General features: G+C 45.5%; 1 protein-coding gene across 9 annotated transcripts in view; it reads right to left on the reverse strand.

The window, feature by feature from the left end:
* The window catches only part of LOC148224150 (uncharacterized), a 444,317-nt gene that overhangs the window by 23,707 nt on the left and 404,050 nt on the right, over positions 1 to 16,560 (reverse strand). For 4 of the 9 annotated variants that reach the window (XR_015802071.1, XR_015802073.1, XR_015802070.1 and 1 more), the window contains exons 5-8: positions 12,902 to 13,011; positions 6,254 to 6,443; positions 4,565 to 4,613; positions 3,899 to 3,948 (exon numbers count right to left, since the gene is read on the reverse strand). Coding sequence is in view for 3 of the 9 variants with exons in the window: in XM_088160764.1 (XP_088016890.1) it covers positions 3,944 to 3,948; positions 6,254 to 6,443; positions 12,902 to 13,011 (305 nt within the window). In the remaining 6 variants the exon portion in view is untranslated. Of the gene's footprint in view, positions 1 to 3,374; positions 3,789 to 3,898; positions 3,949 to 4,564; positions 4,614 to 6,253; positions 6,444 to 12,630; positions 12,813 to 12,901; positions 13,012 to 16,560 lie in introns of those variants that run through there. The other 5 variants (XR_015802075.1, XM_088160764.1, XM_088160765.1 and 2 more) reach the window with 4 other exon arrangements.

Below are 16,560 nucleotides of genomic sequence, written 5' to 3' on the forward strand. Positions count from 1 at the left end.
TGCTCCTCAAGGAACAGCCACGCCTCTCAATTCTGCAGAAGAGCAAAAGTTCCTGGTTCAGGCCTTGGAAAAAATGAGGTGAAATGGACTGAGCCCCATTAAAACCTCCCCAAAGACAGGACGAGATACTCTCATATGTGACTGGAAAAAAATGCTGGGCAAACACAGGCTGCCTGGACAGGACCCACCTCCCAAAGAGCCATGGGAAAGGCTCCTGGGTCACAGGAGAGCTGGGAATTCAACACGAAGTAGCCTGCTGGGAATGCTACAAAAAAGCCCTAATAAGCCAGAATGCAGCTAAAGACACTGAGCACACTGAAAAGGGGGTTCTGCAGGGTTTTCCTTGTTCTCCCAGCAAAACCAGGCCAATAGTAGGACAAGTTCCTTCAAAGAGCAGAAGGGAAGCAGCAGCTCCAGGCTCAGGGTGAGTGTGGGATGCCTCAGGCTCAAACCCAAACTGTTTGTGCTGGAAGGAGCTCAGGTTCAGTCCATCAGTGCCTCACCTTGCTGAGCACACAGCTCTTTATTTGGAAGCTTAAATATAGAACCATGGCCCAGCTTCAGATAATCAGAATTTTATCCTCTCTACAAATACCTTCCAAAACACAAGTTACCATGCTGACACCAATAATTGCTTTTTGTTTTTTACCTCAACTTTAACGAATTGACTGAAAAGTTTCTCAGTAACTTTGCCATTAATTAAAAGAAATAAACATCTTGTGACCCTTTCCTAAGGAAAAACCCAGCGGATGTAGGTCCCCTGCCCTGGACACACTCAGATTTAGCTTGGTTCACTCCCAAAGGCCATGATCCAGCCAGATATTCAGACACCTGTATAACTTCAACACACTTCTAAGGACTACTCTGAACTCTGGCAAAAGTAGAGAAAATAAATTCTCTTAAAGCACCACTTTATTTCTTTCAAATCTGATTTTTCAAGAATTTTGCCTGCAATGCATCACTTCAAATATTTCCTTCCTCATGCAGAATATTTTAATATTAAGCCAGATATTTTTATATTTCCACAAATTAAATGCACCATGGCTGAAGGTTTGACAGAAGCTCTAATTTGCACATAAAAAGGTAGAACGATTTCAGTTTTGACAGCACAACCTTTTGATTTGTTAATAAAGGCAATTCTTTCTCAATTGTGAACATACTCCCCAAATAAGACAATGCAGTTTGTAGCAAATAAAAAAAAAAAAAAGAAAGAAAAAAAAAGAAAATCTTCCTGGTGTGGAGAATAAACTTTTGATCCAAAGTTAGTGTAGAAATTCAGCTTCTATAAAAATAAAAGAATGAAACTCACATTCAAGCTTTAGTTGTACCAGAGCAGGGATCAGAGGGAGATCCATGTTCCTGCCACTTTCTCTACACACCTGTTGTTGGAAATGTAACCTACCTCAGTACCTTTGGATGTAGTTCATTGCTAGACAGTACCTGTGGAAAGGGGAAGTGCTTTTGGGGCTGGGAGGTGAGAAAACTGTGTGGAAATAGCTTGGGTGAAAATTACCACAGATTTTCCTGGCCGTGTTCTAATCGAAGTGCAGCCTAAGAACACCAGGATTTCAGACTCATGACAAAACCCAAGCACCACCAAGTTTGTAAACCGAGATACAACCAAGGCTAAGAGACAAGAGGCCAAACCTTCAGAGTGACTCCTCTGTGCCCACGTCAGAGCCTCCTTTTCCCCTGAGACACCACAGAGGAGGAGAGAGTGTGGAGCTCCAAAGCAGTCTGGGCAGAGCCAGCTTAAGCATGGAAAAAAAATAAAATTTGGATTTGTGATCTGAGATCAAACTATTCTAAACTTTTCCCTGTGTGACAGCCAAAAGCTTCAGCATGGAAGCGAAGTTGAAAGTGCCCAGGCTCCATTTCAGGATCTAAAAGAGTAACGAAGCCCCCGGGCCTGCCAAGGGCTCGGCTTTTACAGGCTTGGCACGGACTTTGCCCTGGCAACAGGAGTTGAGTGAACTCCTGCAGGAGGTGAGGAACGAGTCCAAACAGCCTGAGGCACAAACCAGCCAGTGCTGGTGTCACAAGTGCCCACTCCTGGGGTGGACATAACCCAGAGCACGCCACGAGGGCTCCTGGGTGCCAGCTGTGTGGGCAGGGGCAGAGCTCCCAATCCCTGGGAAGCCCTTCCTGGCCACGTGCAGCCATGGCAGTGCTGGGCAGTGCTGGAGTCCTCGGGACAGAGGCACTCAGCAGTGCCTGTGCAGCACATCCTGCTCCAGTGCACACTGACACAACTGCTGCCATCACTGCTTTGTCACACTTGGCACAGTGCTCTGAGGCACGGGCCCATTTAATGCAAAACCTCCTGATTTTTGTTAATTCAGAGCTTTTGTGAAAGACAATTTGTTTTCCAAACAGTGTCCCCTTCTGCTTTTCTTTGCTTGCATCTCACCACAGTTGCCTCCTAATCCAGTGTTGGTGAAACAAGGCTGAAGGTATTTTGGTCATGTTTTCACACTCCTGATGTACACTTGCCTTGTCTCCTTCCACTTTCCTTCTGACTACACTCTGCTTCACAAATGCAGCCATCTGGCACAACATCGCAGTTTTTTTCTGTCGACACCTGAGTAATCAGAGCCCTTTTTTTTCTCTTTTTGTTTTCATTTTTTAATAAAGCAAGTGCTTCCAACTCCAGTGCCCAGGCTTATAACAGGCAAGCCACATCCCATTAATAAAATGCAGCAGAAGTGGGAGGTCATTGGTATTAATGGTAGAAAACATTTAGAGTGAGATGAGAGAAAAAAATTAGCATCCCGTATTTCCAGCTTTAAGAGCTTGGGAAACAAACTGCTTCTATACATTGTCTGTGTGAAACACACCTATACAACATTGATGGCAAAGTTGTGGCCCCAAGAGTCTCACCACACATTGCTGTAGGGCCTAAGCTGCATCCCAAGACTTTCTTGCTGCAAAGGACCCTTCTCAGTCTTACTGTGTCATGCCACACTCACCTTCCCCATGGCAGGAATAAATTTGATAATGTTAACTTGATCTCCACTGGCTGCCATCTCCTCCACACATCTGATCCTATCCCTGAACTCTGTCCCCGCTGAAATAAAGGATGGCCACACCCCACAAGCCCAAGAGATTTGGACACCCTGCACAGAGATCTAGGAGCCAGGGAGCAGCTGTGCCACAGGAACTCCCACATCTCACCCTTGGGCACTGGGACAGCTGGCAGGGTTACAAACACAGGGGCTGCTTCTGCACCTTGCCCAGACTGACACCTCACAGTCTGCAGCTCCTCTCTCTGCCCTCACTGCAGTCCTTCCTGCAGCAGGAATTGGGTCCTGCCAGCTCCACAAGGGCAGGATGGGGACAGTGGCTGCCCTGTGTCACCCATCTGGCCAGTCCAGCACCTGGAGCTATGGAGCAGCCATGGAAGCACCTGGAACACAGGCTCAGCTCCATAGGCCCCATCATTCCCATTGTCCCAAAGCACAGCATCAACAGTGCAATTCCTGCTGTCAATACCAATTGGAAAGTGCCATTGATAATGTGCCACTACAAGTCAGTAATGTGTGACTCTACAGACTGAGCCTGCTCTGAAATCCCTGCTTTTCTTCCCGTTTGTTCCAAACAGAGTTTCCCAACAGACTCTCACCAGGCACAGGCCAGGCAGCCACACTGGGCGTTGGTGCCACATCAGCTCAGGGACTCTTTGCTTTGCTGGGTGAGCAAAGAAGATTTTCTGATCCTACGAGCAGCCTCGTCCCTCTGTGAGCAGCCAGCAGGGGCCACAGCATCGTTTTGGGATGGATTTACACCATCTGGAGATGCCAAATGGGAGGGAAGAAGCTTGACATAAAAAGCTCAATCATCAGGACCCGAATGCAGACTCAGAACCAGGGTAGGACAATCTGGATTTTATGAGAAATACCTGTTTTCCAAGATGCAGCCACCTGGCAGATTCCCTTCTTCTCTTTCAACCTGGAAAGAGAGATGGAGCAGTTAATGGGGGAGCAGAAAGACCGTGCAAATTACAAGCTCTGTGGAAAGTTTCTGTGCAAATAACAGTTTAACACTAAGAAGTTAGGTTAAAATGGTTTCAAAGTCTAAAATTAGTTACATTTAAAACTAACAGCATATGCTTTTATTGTCTCTGATCTAAAATATAATCCCAGGAGGCTGTGAAAAGCATGCAAATTACGGAAAGCTAATTTGCTCCAACAGCGACACCTCCCATGTAGTTGGGAGGTCTATTAGACCCAGTGTACTCTCCATTATTTGCATATTAATAGCACCTGCTGAAATACTTTGGGATTTACTTTTCCTGCCAGCAGAGGGACGAAACAAACAAAAAATTTATATAAAATTCCTTTCATATAGATTTGATGAACAATAAACTATTCAGACAGTGCAAAGAATACCAAATTATTGAGAGGCAATGGGGTAGGATTGCAATGCCATCTATGATTTTCAGAGAAACTGGACTGCAAGTCTGCTTCAGGAAAACAAAAAAGAAATATCCCATACAAAAAAACCCCCAAACAACAACAACAACAAAAAATCTCTGGAAAGTGCTGGGTAATTTGAAATCACTCACTTGGCTCAAGTCTGTAGAATGGAAAAGTTGAAGTAAAGAAATCCAGACACTGCAGCAAGAAAAAAATGAAAAACATGACAAAAAAATCCTACACGTCCACAAGCCCCGAAAGCAGAACCCCCCAAAGTGGACCTTGATTAAAAATCTACAAAACCCCAGGCTTTGATATTAGCCAGGCCTGCAAGGCCTAGTCTCCTGCACATAAAACAAAAAATAAATTAAAACCAGCTACAGCCTGAGATTTACTTAACAAGCCAAGTTCCAGCCTCTGCTCATGACCACTGCTTCCCCTCCTGGCCCCCAAGCTATAAAAAAAGCTCCTTGTATATTCCTATAGCTCATCTTCCTCAGGGTGAGGGCGAGAGCAGCTTCCTCTCCACAGTAGCACATGGAAAAAGTTCCTTTGGCAGTGCCAGAGCCATGGGAGGGATGTGCAGCGCTGCCTCTCTGTGCAGAGCAGGTTTGGGAAGCTGACCAGGGAGACAGAGACATTCCCCAGCACCTCTTTTTCCAAACAGCCAATTGTTGTTCCTAAAGAAGCACCAGCCACGTGCTCATCTACCCCTCAAGGGTTACAAGGGGCCTGTGTTTCTCTGTATTCCCTGTGCTTTAATTCTGACTGTGCACCTTCTTTTAAACAGGCAAGGGAGAGCCCACCAGAGTTATCCACTGCTGGTGTGCCAAATTCCTGTAGCATTTTAACTGCCATCATATTCCCAAACCAAGGAGGCAACTGACTTTAAGTTAAAATGTTTAAATTGTTCTCTACACATTAAAAAAGTAGTGGAAGAGCATTTCATGCAGGACAACAAAGCAGGAAAAGTGCAACAGGGCAGCCACTGGCTCCATCCTTGGCACTGTGTTACCTGTGCCAGGGGAGTGCAGAGAAGGAGGGAAATACAGCATTATTGGGAAATACTTTGCTATTGGGAAATCCATTATTACTGACCTCACCACAGACAGAGCCCAGTGTGTCTTTGGTCTCTGCACAGCCAAGTGAGACCTCTGAAAAACTTGCTCAGTGTCAGTGCTAATTACTGGAGGAGACAATCAAACATTCCAGTGACCAGGACCCCTGACATGCTGCAGAGAGGAGCTCCCACCATGACCCCAAAAAATGCTAATTCTCATTAATGCCCACGGACTCCAGACCACTGCAGCACTGGTAAGGATCACCATTAGCTGGGAGAAAATTAGCAGTAGGTTATAGGACTAGTTAAAGTTGCAGGATGGCAACCAGATGCAAACCAGAGATGCACTGCTGGTGATAATTTCCAGCACATTTCTGCATAGTAGGAACCTCTAAATAGGTGGAAGGGAAAGGAGTGACCAGAACAGTTCCTGGGAATCCTCAGCAGTTCAGAGCACAGAGAGCCAGCTCTAAACTGTTACAAACTGAGCCCACAGGCAGCACTTGGGAACCCCCAGCAGATTCCTGTGTTTGGAGAGGTGAAGCCTTGAGAGGGATGTGTCCTCTCACAGCCAGGAACAGATCCTGCCCTGGGATACAGCAGGGCCTGGAGATATGTGCTGATGCTGCCCCACGGCCCCTCTGTGAACTGTGCTCCCAGCCAGAGAGAACTGGGCATTTGTAATGACAGCAGTGAAAATAAAAATGGAAAGCAAAACCCTGGAAAGCAAAACCCAGGCCATTCCCTATTATAACAAATTACATTGGAAGGTCCTTACCTGAAATTCCATGAGCAATTAGCAAACAGAATGCACCACAAATGCTTCTATGCCCCAGTCTCCTTGTGGTGGTTTTGGCAGCCACATCCCAGCCTGTAGTTTGCCATCCAGCTGCTTCCAAACCACAGCTTTTTATTTTTTTTTTTTTCCTGATGAAGTTCATGGCAGTCAGTGTTTTACCACCTGCATGCTGGGGAAGAAAAAAAGCAATAGGGAGAGGATCAATATATACAGTGTGTTTATATTCAGTGAGAGCATGTTGCAGAGTGGGGAGCTGTGATGTGTGTGTTTGCATTGTCTGAGAAAGGATCCTTCGTGGCACTGCAGCTGGAAAAATTAATGGAATATGGGGACTATCTTCAGTGACAAACTTTCACCTGGTAAGTTACAGTTCTTTTGTAGGAAATGATACTTTGGACTGCAACTAATTTGTGAATCCCAGGAAAGGCAGATCTCTGCTTCTTCATCAGGACTGCAGGACCTGATCTATAAAAATTTGGGTCTCAGCAGGAGGTTGCAGGAAAGTGTGATTTGCGTTTCAATTTTTAGTCCACCACAACCTTTAAATCTTCCTGCAGCCCTATCACAATGCAAGTTTTTGGTCTCAGTGTGCTCAAAACACATATCAAAAAAATAAAAATCCTGGTACAATGGCAGTCATTTGCTAATGGGACAGAAAGTGGCATTTATGCTCAAATTGTTTCTCAGAACACCATTACATCAGAGTCTCTCATCATTTTATGGGGGATCGAGTCCCCTGACACCATCCTTGGGGACCCCATGTGGTGCTTGTCACTATCATTCCACTTGCACAAACACCCCGGCCCTTTCAATATTTATCTGCCCAGAGCCCAGAATATGTTATATTATTTGGGTTTTGTTCTGTGTGAAGAACTCACAACAAATAAAGGCCACTTCCCTGGAAAAACGAGCCTGTGAGTGACGGTTTAGGGAATTTCAGGCAGGCCCCCTTTGCAGGAGGGGCAGCAGCTCTGCCATCCCTCCTGCTGACTGATGGCACAGCTCCAGCCCATCCTCCATGGAGCAGCCACCAGCACTGGCACCAATGGCAGGATGCTCACTTATTTCCCTAAAAACTGTCTGGGTCAGGCTCTGAACCCCGTGCACACGCTGGAGATGAATTATTCATGGAGCAGGAGGGCTTCCCTGTGCTGCTGCTGAATCAGGGAGGAGGCTTGCAGAGAGAGGGGGGAAATGCAATCCTTTAGCCAAGGAAAAGCTCCCTGAAACACTCACAGCTTTTCACCCAGTCTCACAGGTGGGTCCCCATGCCCATCCTGGGGGCTTGGAAGGCAACTGAGCTGAGTGCTCAGAGCTGTGGATCAGGGTTATCAATGTCCTGGCACAGCTCAGCTGCCTCTCCTTGCTCCACACTGAGCCAGGTTTTGTCCTGAAGGGCACACAGCCACAAATTCAAATTTACTTTTATTTTGGTGACTGGGTACCTTCTTTCCTTTTTGCCACTTCCTCAGGTATGGTGAGACTCAGCAACCCTTTCTGGGAACATATTGTCCAGCTAATCGAATTTCCAGGCTCCAAAGCTCAAAGCAAAGGTACAGGAGTGTGTGCACCACATCAACATCCCAGGTGTGTTTCCAGGTTTCCCTCTGCTTTTGCTGTTCCTGGAGTTTGTAGGAATTTCCAGTGGCTTGAGCAGAGAGAGGCTGAATGAGGGACATTTTTTGTACCTGTTTCCAGTCCCTCTCCTGTCTGTGTTGCCATGTTGGGACCCAGTGATTTGTTTCCTTGCTGGCATTTGCAAGATTGCAGCCCTTGGACTGAACTTCCACCCCAGCTGCTGCCCTTCAATGAATGGAAACCAGATCTCCACGTGGAAGGTTACAGCCCTTCCTGAAACACAGGGTGAGGGAAAGTCACTCCTGTACCTGAGCACCTCTTCTAGGGGTGATTCCACAGGACAGTGAGACTCTGACCCGGGACATCCCCGCTTTTCAAAAAACCCGCTTCTGCTGCACTGGGTGTCTGAGAGCCCACGTTGGAATATTTAGGACTGAAAAAGCAGTCTGGTCCTGAGCTTCCTGCTAAAAATAAATAAATAACAACCTTCACGGGAAAGCAGGATACATAATTTTTCTTTTCTTTCAGGACACGTGTTGAGAGCACAGAAAGCAGTCAGAAGTACAGCTTTTACCAACTGCTCTGCTGCTTAACATCTCTGGCATTCAAAACATACAACTTCTGTGTTTGTACTACATTTCCCTAACAGCTTACATCGAGGCCAAACACACGGCGTTCTGCAGAGGTCTTCTAAAATAAGCTTATTTAAAAGAGCAAGGTCAATGCCCAACACATGTCAGATTCTGTGAGCAGAAATCAAAGAGTTCGGGGCAAATGGGATATGTCAGGACTCGGTGGATTCCCATGCCAGGCTCTTTTACCAAGTTCACATTGCTGCTGCCAAAACCAGTAACAATCTCATCATGTGGACTTCAGCTTTGGAAAAATGTCTTCAAAAACCCCCAGCCTCTGCATGCAGGCTACTCAGCTCAATAAAGAAAACTAACACACAGATAAAAGTGTTTATTTGGACATGCTATTTTTTGTCCCTGTAACTGTATTTTACTTTTAATGGGACATGTGCTGATTCCATGCTTCAGCCCCAAGCTCTATTAAAATCAAATTAAAAGCGTTAGTAATGTAGTTAATTTCATTTATAATATGACCATCAAGTCAAGAGAAAAGAGAATATTAGAATAGAAACATATCTATAGATAGGATTTACGATTTTTTGGAAAAACATAGTTCCATTTTCATCACTGCTTTTTCAAAAATTATTATTAAAAATGGAAAAGTTTTTCCTGTGTTCAGACAAAGTAACTCTGCCTGGTCTTTTAAACCAGATCTTGCAGAATAATATTTGTGATTTAAATTAAAATATGCTATTGTCACTTTAGCCTCCCTCTTTGATATTTTAAATTGATCCTAATGGCTTTGCCTTAAGTGATTTGCGTCCCATAGTGAATCCCTGTCACTTACAGCACCTGCCACTACTGCCCTCGCTCCTTCCCCTTCTCCCGCCGACTCCTCACGCTGCTCCGGGCTGCCCACTGTTCGCTCTTCCCCATCCCTAACTCCCGGCTTGCTCCGGCACAGCACAGCAGGCACTGGGAGAAGGACCAGAGCTGCATCTCTCCTTTCCCGAGGGCAAGGAAGGAAGAGTGGGTTGGGATTGTGACTGTCCTCAGTGTCGGGCTGGGGAGCTGCTCTCCCAGCCCACTCACCGCTTCCTGCGAGAGCTCAGCATCCCAGGAAAACCTGGCCAGGAACGCCCAACTTCCACTGGAGGCTTCCCCCGAAGAGATGGCACCAGCTTCTGTCTGGCAGCTGCCCCTGCCCTCCACACCCTGGTGGGGAACCAGGAGCCTTCTCCTTCTCACAGGAGCGTCCTGTCTCCTTTGCCTTTCATGGATCTCATTATTAATTGAAGAATCATTTAGTTTGCATAATTGTCCTCTGCCATACATAATTCCAACCTTTCTCTTTAAATGGGCTTATTAAACTAAATACAGTCTTCTGGTTTTGTGGCTCCAGCTATCAAAGCTTCCTAGATGGACAGTCGGGGTGATGGGAAGAAAAAAACCAAACTAATAATATTAGGGAGCATCATTTTCTGTACATTTATGTGATCTACCAGCAGGTGACTCCATTCTAAAATATCTGTATTTTCATAAAACAAAATGCTTTCTTTCCTACACCCTGAACATCATCACGATGCCCCCCTCCATAAGATTTAGCACTTTGAAAAAAACAGTGTTAAATAAATAGCACTTTTGCTTAAGCTATGAACTATTTCTTTTTGAATAACACATGAAATTGAATTAGAGAGATTCAGGGATTTCCAGAACAGCCTGATGTGTTCCTGTCTAATCAGACCTGATTAATTCAAATCAAACTGCAAACCTCAGTTTTATTTTGCTTTAAAAACTCCAGCTCCACAACAAATCAGCAGTATGTAGATATCACAGAGGCAGTTAACAGGAAAGCCTACACATACCGAGCCTCATAGAGTCAAACGGATATGATTAAACATTTGGCATCATTTATTAATAGTTTATAAATTCAAATATATACAGAGGGGATGGGACCAGTCAGGGAGATGTTCTTCACCAGGGACAATTATATTTATGCCTAAGAAAAGCAGATCCAGCTCAGGTGTCAAAGGATGTTTCTTCAAAATAGAAAAATTGTTAACAAATAACAGGGTTATGTGGGAGGGTTTGTAACACAGAACTGAACTAAACCATGCAATGATCTACACAGATAATCAAAGTGTTCCTGCCATGCTGAGGGCAGCAGAATAAATTAAGATAAACCAAAATAAAACAATCCCACAAATGCAAGATTGCAAATGCAAAGGAGGCAGCCATGCAAGAGGTATCCCAGAGAAACACTGAGCTGCCATTGCTGTGCAGTGTGCTCGGGGAGGCTCCCAGACCTGCCCACTTCAATCCACATCAGAGCAGGGACACGCAGGCTCGGGAGGATGACTGGATTTGGGCACTGGGCACAGCTGTTTTCCTTAGGTGCAATCCACTTGTCACTGGTGGTGGCACTTTGCATTTGCTGTGTGGCAGCATATGTGCTTGCCACATTGGGGACCCATTATATCCCTTCAGCCTCCAGCCACTTCCCTTCCCTTCTCGTTAGCTGTGTGTCCATACATCCTTCCACACTCCTGCTGCATGGCACTGCCTGCTCTGTGCCCCCTCTGCCTGCTCCCACGTTAAAACCTTCTAAAAGTGGTGCAGAATTATTCTGTATATTGCCAAATTTACAGACGTATAGGTGCACATGTAAATATTTGTATATACACACACATACAGATGTGCTCTGTAAGGAATCATGTCTATTCCATCACTTACCTGCTCAGAAATAGTTTTGCTACCAGGGAAAGCTCAGAGAGACAAGGAAAAGCTGAAGAATATCCACAGAAATCTTTGAAAAGTGGTGTGAACCCAAATTAAAAGTGAAGGTGTAAAAATGGACTCTGTGCACATGTCAGGCTCTGCAATGAAACCCACGGTTCTGCCCAGCACAGACCCATTATTCCATGTGGAATTAGTGGTTTGCAGGTGAGCAGTACCTGCCCAGACAGGCAGTTCCACGTTTCTCAGCCTTTGCACTCACAGTGGCACAAGCCAGGACCAACAGCAGGGTCCAGCCTGGTTCTGTGTGGGGTCACTGCACACGACAACAGCTAAGAAGAAATTTGGCTGATGTCTCAATTTTGAGGGGCTGCACTGCCCTGCTCCTAACTGCACACACACAGGGTTTCCTAGCAGGATGCTGGGACAGAGGGAAACCTCTCCAGTCTGAGCAGATGAGCTTGCCCAGCAAAGTTCCCAGTTAAGCAGTGCCTGAGCCCGATGGAGGCTCTTCCTTGGGCTCCCTGCAGCCAGGACAGGAACAGTTCCAGATAAAAGAGCTTTGCACTCCTAAAGAACATTCAAAATGTCACAACCTCTGATTCACATTTTCATAACTATAACAATGTCCTCGGCATTCAGGTGAAGCCAGGTGTCTTCCTCATCCCCCTCCAAAGAGAGCATCCCATGGTTTGAGAGCTTCTCACCTGGACTCATGGATACCAGCCAGTCCAGCAGAGAGGCACCTGGGACATGCAGATCCACGTTCAGCTTTTTATTTCCACATCTATGAGCAAGGTTTAAATCAAAATTTCCCCTCATAATAAACCTCCAAACTCTAATTAAACTGGTTCTTAAAAAAAATCAACAAAAACAACAACAAAAACCCAGCAATAAAAACCTCAAAACAAACAAAAAACCCCAAACAAACAAAAACAGAACAACAAAAGAGGATAAACTATTCAGCTTTGATCTGCTTCTTTTTCATTAAATACATCTTTTAGCATTTTCTTAAAGTCTCCTCCCAAGGAAGCAATCACAAAAACCCATTAAGGTTATTTTTATACCATGGTGAGAACACTGAATTACCTTCCTGATGTAGCTCCTGTGTGGGTAAGTGACACAGCCAAGCCTAGGTCTGCATGTCCCAAGCACCTGCTGGGTTTTGCTGCTTTCGAAGGCAGCAGTTGGGAAAATGCTGTTCCAGCCATGGCTGGGGTGGGTGTTCCCAGGGAGCAGCCCAGTCCCTCAGCAGAGGATTGCCTTGCTATCCCTCACTTCCAGGCTCCCCGAGTACCAATGATGGGGGACAAACCACCCCTGGCTTTCTCTGCAGCCCCAGTACATTAACGAACAGCATTGCATAAAAAATTACTGCTGACAATCAAATCCTTTCCTAAGTCAGGATGCTTTTAGACATGTCCCTCCAGTCTCCCACCCTCTGTTACACACAAACAGGAAAAAGGCTAAGGAAGACCCAAGATTCAGGGTAAATTTGGTCTTTTCGCTGAGGCAACTATTTGTGACTCGGCACAGAACAGTCTGCTCACTTTTGGATGCACTTTTGAGGCAGCTGATGGGACAGAGAGGGAGAGAGAGAGAAAGAACATCTGCAGATCAGCCAGAGACAGGTTTTCCACTGGTACCTGTTGCTGCAGGAGAATTCACAGCTGGGTCAGGAGGGGTGAAAGGATGGAACACGCCTGCCCAGTTAACATAAATAATTACACTAAGCACATACATTTCGTGCCATCCCGCTGCCCTCGGCACCGCCAGGAATGTTAAGGAGGTGGAAGGCCCCTCTGAGCAGGGCGGTGTCCACAGCTCTTGGAAACGCCTCCAAGGAACAACCTGGGGGAAAGAAGAGTGTGACTTTTTAACTGAGGCCATCCCTGGCAGAGTGGCTGTGGTGACAGAGCACCCGCAGGCTGCGCGGGCCCCACTCGGGGGGAATGAGCCGAGGATGCTGAGCTCTCCTCTCACGTGTGAAACATTTCTGTGCTCCAGCAGGAAGGCTCTGCCTTTTGGGTGACTTCTGTTCAGCAGCCCCCAGCCGCACCACAGCAACAAAAACTTTGCAAACTCCTTGGTCCTGAAGCTACAGCCTGTAACCAGGGCCGAGGTTTTATCAGCCGTGAGATCAGAAGGGGAGCAGCACCTGTAGTACATGAATGGCCAGCACAACTGCTCGGAGAAAGGAGCTGATTCACGCTGCCAACGCTGGCTCTTACACAGATAATAAACTAGACTGGCCTTTCTCCTGACATCACACTTCAATCAAAAACTTTCTCGCAAAATGTCACTTTCAAAGTTGTGGCTTAAAAAAAAAAAAAAAAAAAGAAAAAAGGAAAAAAAAAAAGAAAGAAAAGTCTTTATAAAAAATTCATGGCCACAATGATCTGATAATGCAGCTTTCTGATACCAGCAGATGTTTTGTCTAACATGTTCCCTGAAGCTGTACTCTGTGCCTTCATATCTTTCATTTCCAGTTGCTATCTGCTGACTGTGGGATGTCATGTACGTACCCTATAGCGATGCGCAGCCATCGCAGCTCACACCGCCGCGCGTAATGAGCTGCACAAGATGCTTGTCGCAATAACTCCGCACTTCCCCGACCATATGGAACACAACACTCCAAAGCCCACAGACACTTTTTTTTATTACAGTTCAGATCCTTAAAACATAATCTGTGTGATGTCTAGTGAATGTACGTGAAGAGCTGCTGAAAACAAAGTTAACACTTGTTCACATCATCTGTTACAAATGTCCAATTTGGGACAATAAATTTCCTCGGAACCTGTTCTTTTGCTGACTCGTTGCTTTATCTTTTTTCTCTTTCTCTCACGTCGTTTTTTTTATGAACTATGCATATGTATTAAATGGGATTTGTTGTCCCTAGATACCAATTTGCATAAAGTGCAAGCCATCATTGGTTGGAGAGAAGCAAATTACTTCTCCAGCAAGATCACACTTCTTTTTTTTTTCTTTTCCTTTTTTTTTTTTTTTTTTTTTTTAATTTTAACAAACCGCAGGCAGAGGCTGTTAACAGCACTTAGCCAGATATGCGAAGTATCACTTTTCTCAAAAGCAGCTTGATCAATGAGCCAAAAAAAAAAAAAAAGAAAAAAAAAAGAAAAGAAAGGAAGGAAAGGTATTATTCAGTTAAGTACAATGCAGAAATGTCCCAAGACTGAAGCTGTTCACCTGTAACTCAAGCTGCCTGATTCTCAGTAAAACACAACCCTGGCACATGGGACACAAAGCAGAACAGCCCAACTAAGCAGAGCCTCTCAGGATCACCATCCCATCTTCCCAGTGTCCCAGTGTGCTCCTATAAGTCCCCGAGTGTGCTGGTTCTTTCACATGTTGCAGAACATGTGAACCTGCTCCTCCACATCCCACACATTTACTCATGTTGGACTCTCCTGCCGGGCTGTGCAAACACAGGCTGGAAATGCCTGTCCAATGTCCTCCCCTCATTTCCCTGCCTCCCTGGCACAGGGATGCTCCAGATGATGGCAGCTGCCATCCTAGCAGGCCTTGGACAAGGACAATCTCCTTGTTTTCCTTCTGCTCTTCATTGCACACACACCTGGGACACGCTGGCAAGAGCCTGGGCTTGTAGAATGTGACAGATTCCCAGGTTCAGAGCAGCCCTGCAGGAGCCCTCTGCTCCTGGGGATGAGGAGAGACAGAGGAGGGGATTTCACAAATTCTTCAGGAATCAGATTACCTAAGCAAAGCTGTGGGGCACGGGATGATGTACAAGAGCACCAGCCCACCACTAAAAGGATTTGCAAGCCAGGAGCCAGGCTCAGTTAAAAAGTATGAGAGAGTAAAATCACCAAAGGGAACAAGTCAGCAAAGGATGCTGAGCTGCAAAGTTTCCAGCTAAGTCTGAACTTCCCAAGAATTTAGTGCTGGGAAATTGCTGGGGGTGCTGGGGAGGAAGACTACTCTCCAAACATAATAATTTCTTCTACTGAGCTCTCTAAAAATGACTGCAGGGTATGTCTCTCCCTAAACATTGGCTCAGAATTCAATCCCAAATCCATCAATGGGATGTGTTTGGATTATGTTACTTCTGCATTTAATGGACAGATGATACTCTCTTAAGAATGGTTCCTGGGATCACACAGAACATTGGTAATTGATTACAGACACAGGACAGGTGATCTGTGCACTGGGGGTGACTCGAGGGGTCTCTGAGGGAGCTGTGGGTGCCAAAAGAACAAATGAGCACCCAGGGTGTGCAATTTCTCAAGAGAGAGTCTGTATTTCCTCACTACCTTTAGCATCTATTCGAAGACACACAAATACCCATAGATTTTATGCTGTGTGATGATTTGAAGGTGGAAGAAATAGTTTCTGTCTGCAAAAAATATTGGCAACTTCCTGCAGCTCTTGCAAAAAGGCTAAAATGCCACGATTTCACACATCTCTGCTATTAACGTGTGCTGCTTTGCTTCCATGTTTATATTTGTCACATTTAAAAGGAATAAAATAGAGTTTAAAAGAAGATCCCAACTCCCAAATGAGTGCAAAAGCACAAAGAAGTCATGCAAAGATTATTGAGAAAAACTCACAAGAGGGAATTCAGTGGAGGCTTTGAAAATGGGGCTTTTTTCACAACCAAGGGCACTGTCACTGTAAACCACTGGAATTGCCGTGGGACAAGGAGAAATCCTGCTTGGGACAATCCCTCAGATGGAGAGAAATGCATGGACTTTGCCTCTGCTGCAGGAAAGGCAGGAAGGATCCTCAGCTTTCTCAGGCTCCTCTCACTGGAAAGCCCAGAACACTCACCTGGAAGCACAAAGGCTGCTGTGGGTGCCTCAGTGCAGGAGCATCCACAGCCCAGCCCTTCCCTCTGCATTCAGATGCAGCCAAAGGAATCCATGGCTAAGCTGAGCTGAGCCCTGCCTGTGAGACCCAGAGCCTGGTAACATGCAATCATGGGCTCCCACTGCAGCAATTCCACATAAACCCAGCCTTGGAAAGAGGAGTAGGAAAAAAAAAAAAAGTGTTTTTCTCCTTTCTTATCTGTACCCAGTCCATTTTACCTAAGGCTCCCTATTAGCTCAGCTGGTGATGTCACTTACTCCACTGGAACCTGTTATCATGGCAGATTCCTCACAGGATTTTCTGTTTTGCCAGCATTGCTTTTTGTGCAATGTTGTATTTCATTCCATTAGATAAAGGGTTAAGGAATTCAGGTTTTACCCATATAGACTAAGTTATACTCCCTGTGGGTTGCTGGCTTCCCATTGGCTGGAACAATGACCTTGGAAACAGACAAAAATGATGCATTGTTGCAATAAATATTATAGCTTGCACCTGTTTCTAATTAAGTCTGCCAAACAATTTCAGAGATACTGAAAAGAGAAATGTGTTGGCTTC

This window comes from Sturnus vulgaris, chromosome 3, assembly GCF_052056855.1.
Source record: "Sturnus vulgaris isolate bStuVul1 chromosome 3, bStuVul1.hap1, whole genome shotgun sequence".
NCBI lineage: Eukaryota > Metazoa > Chordata > Aves > Passeriformes > Sturnidae > Sturnus > Sturnus vulgaris.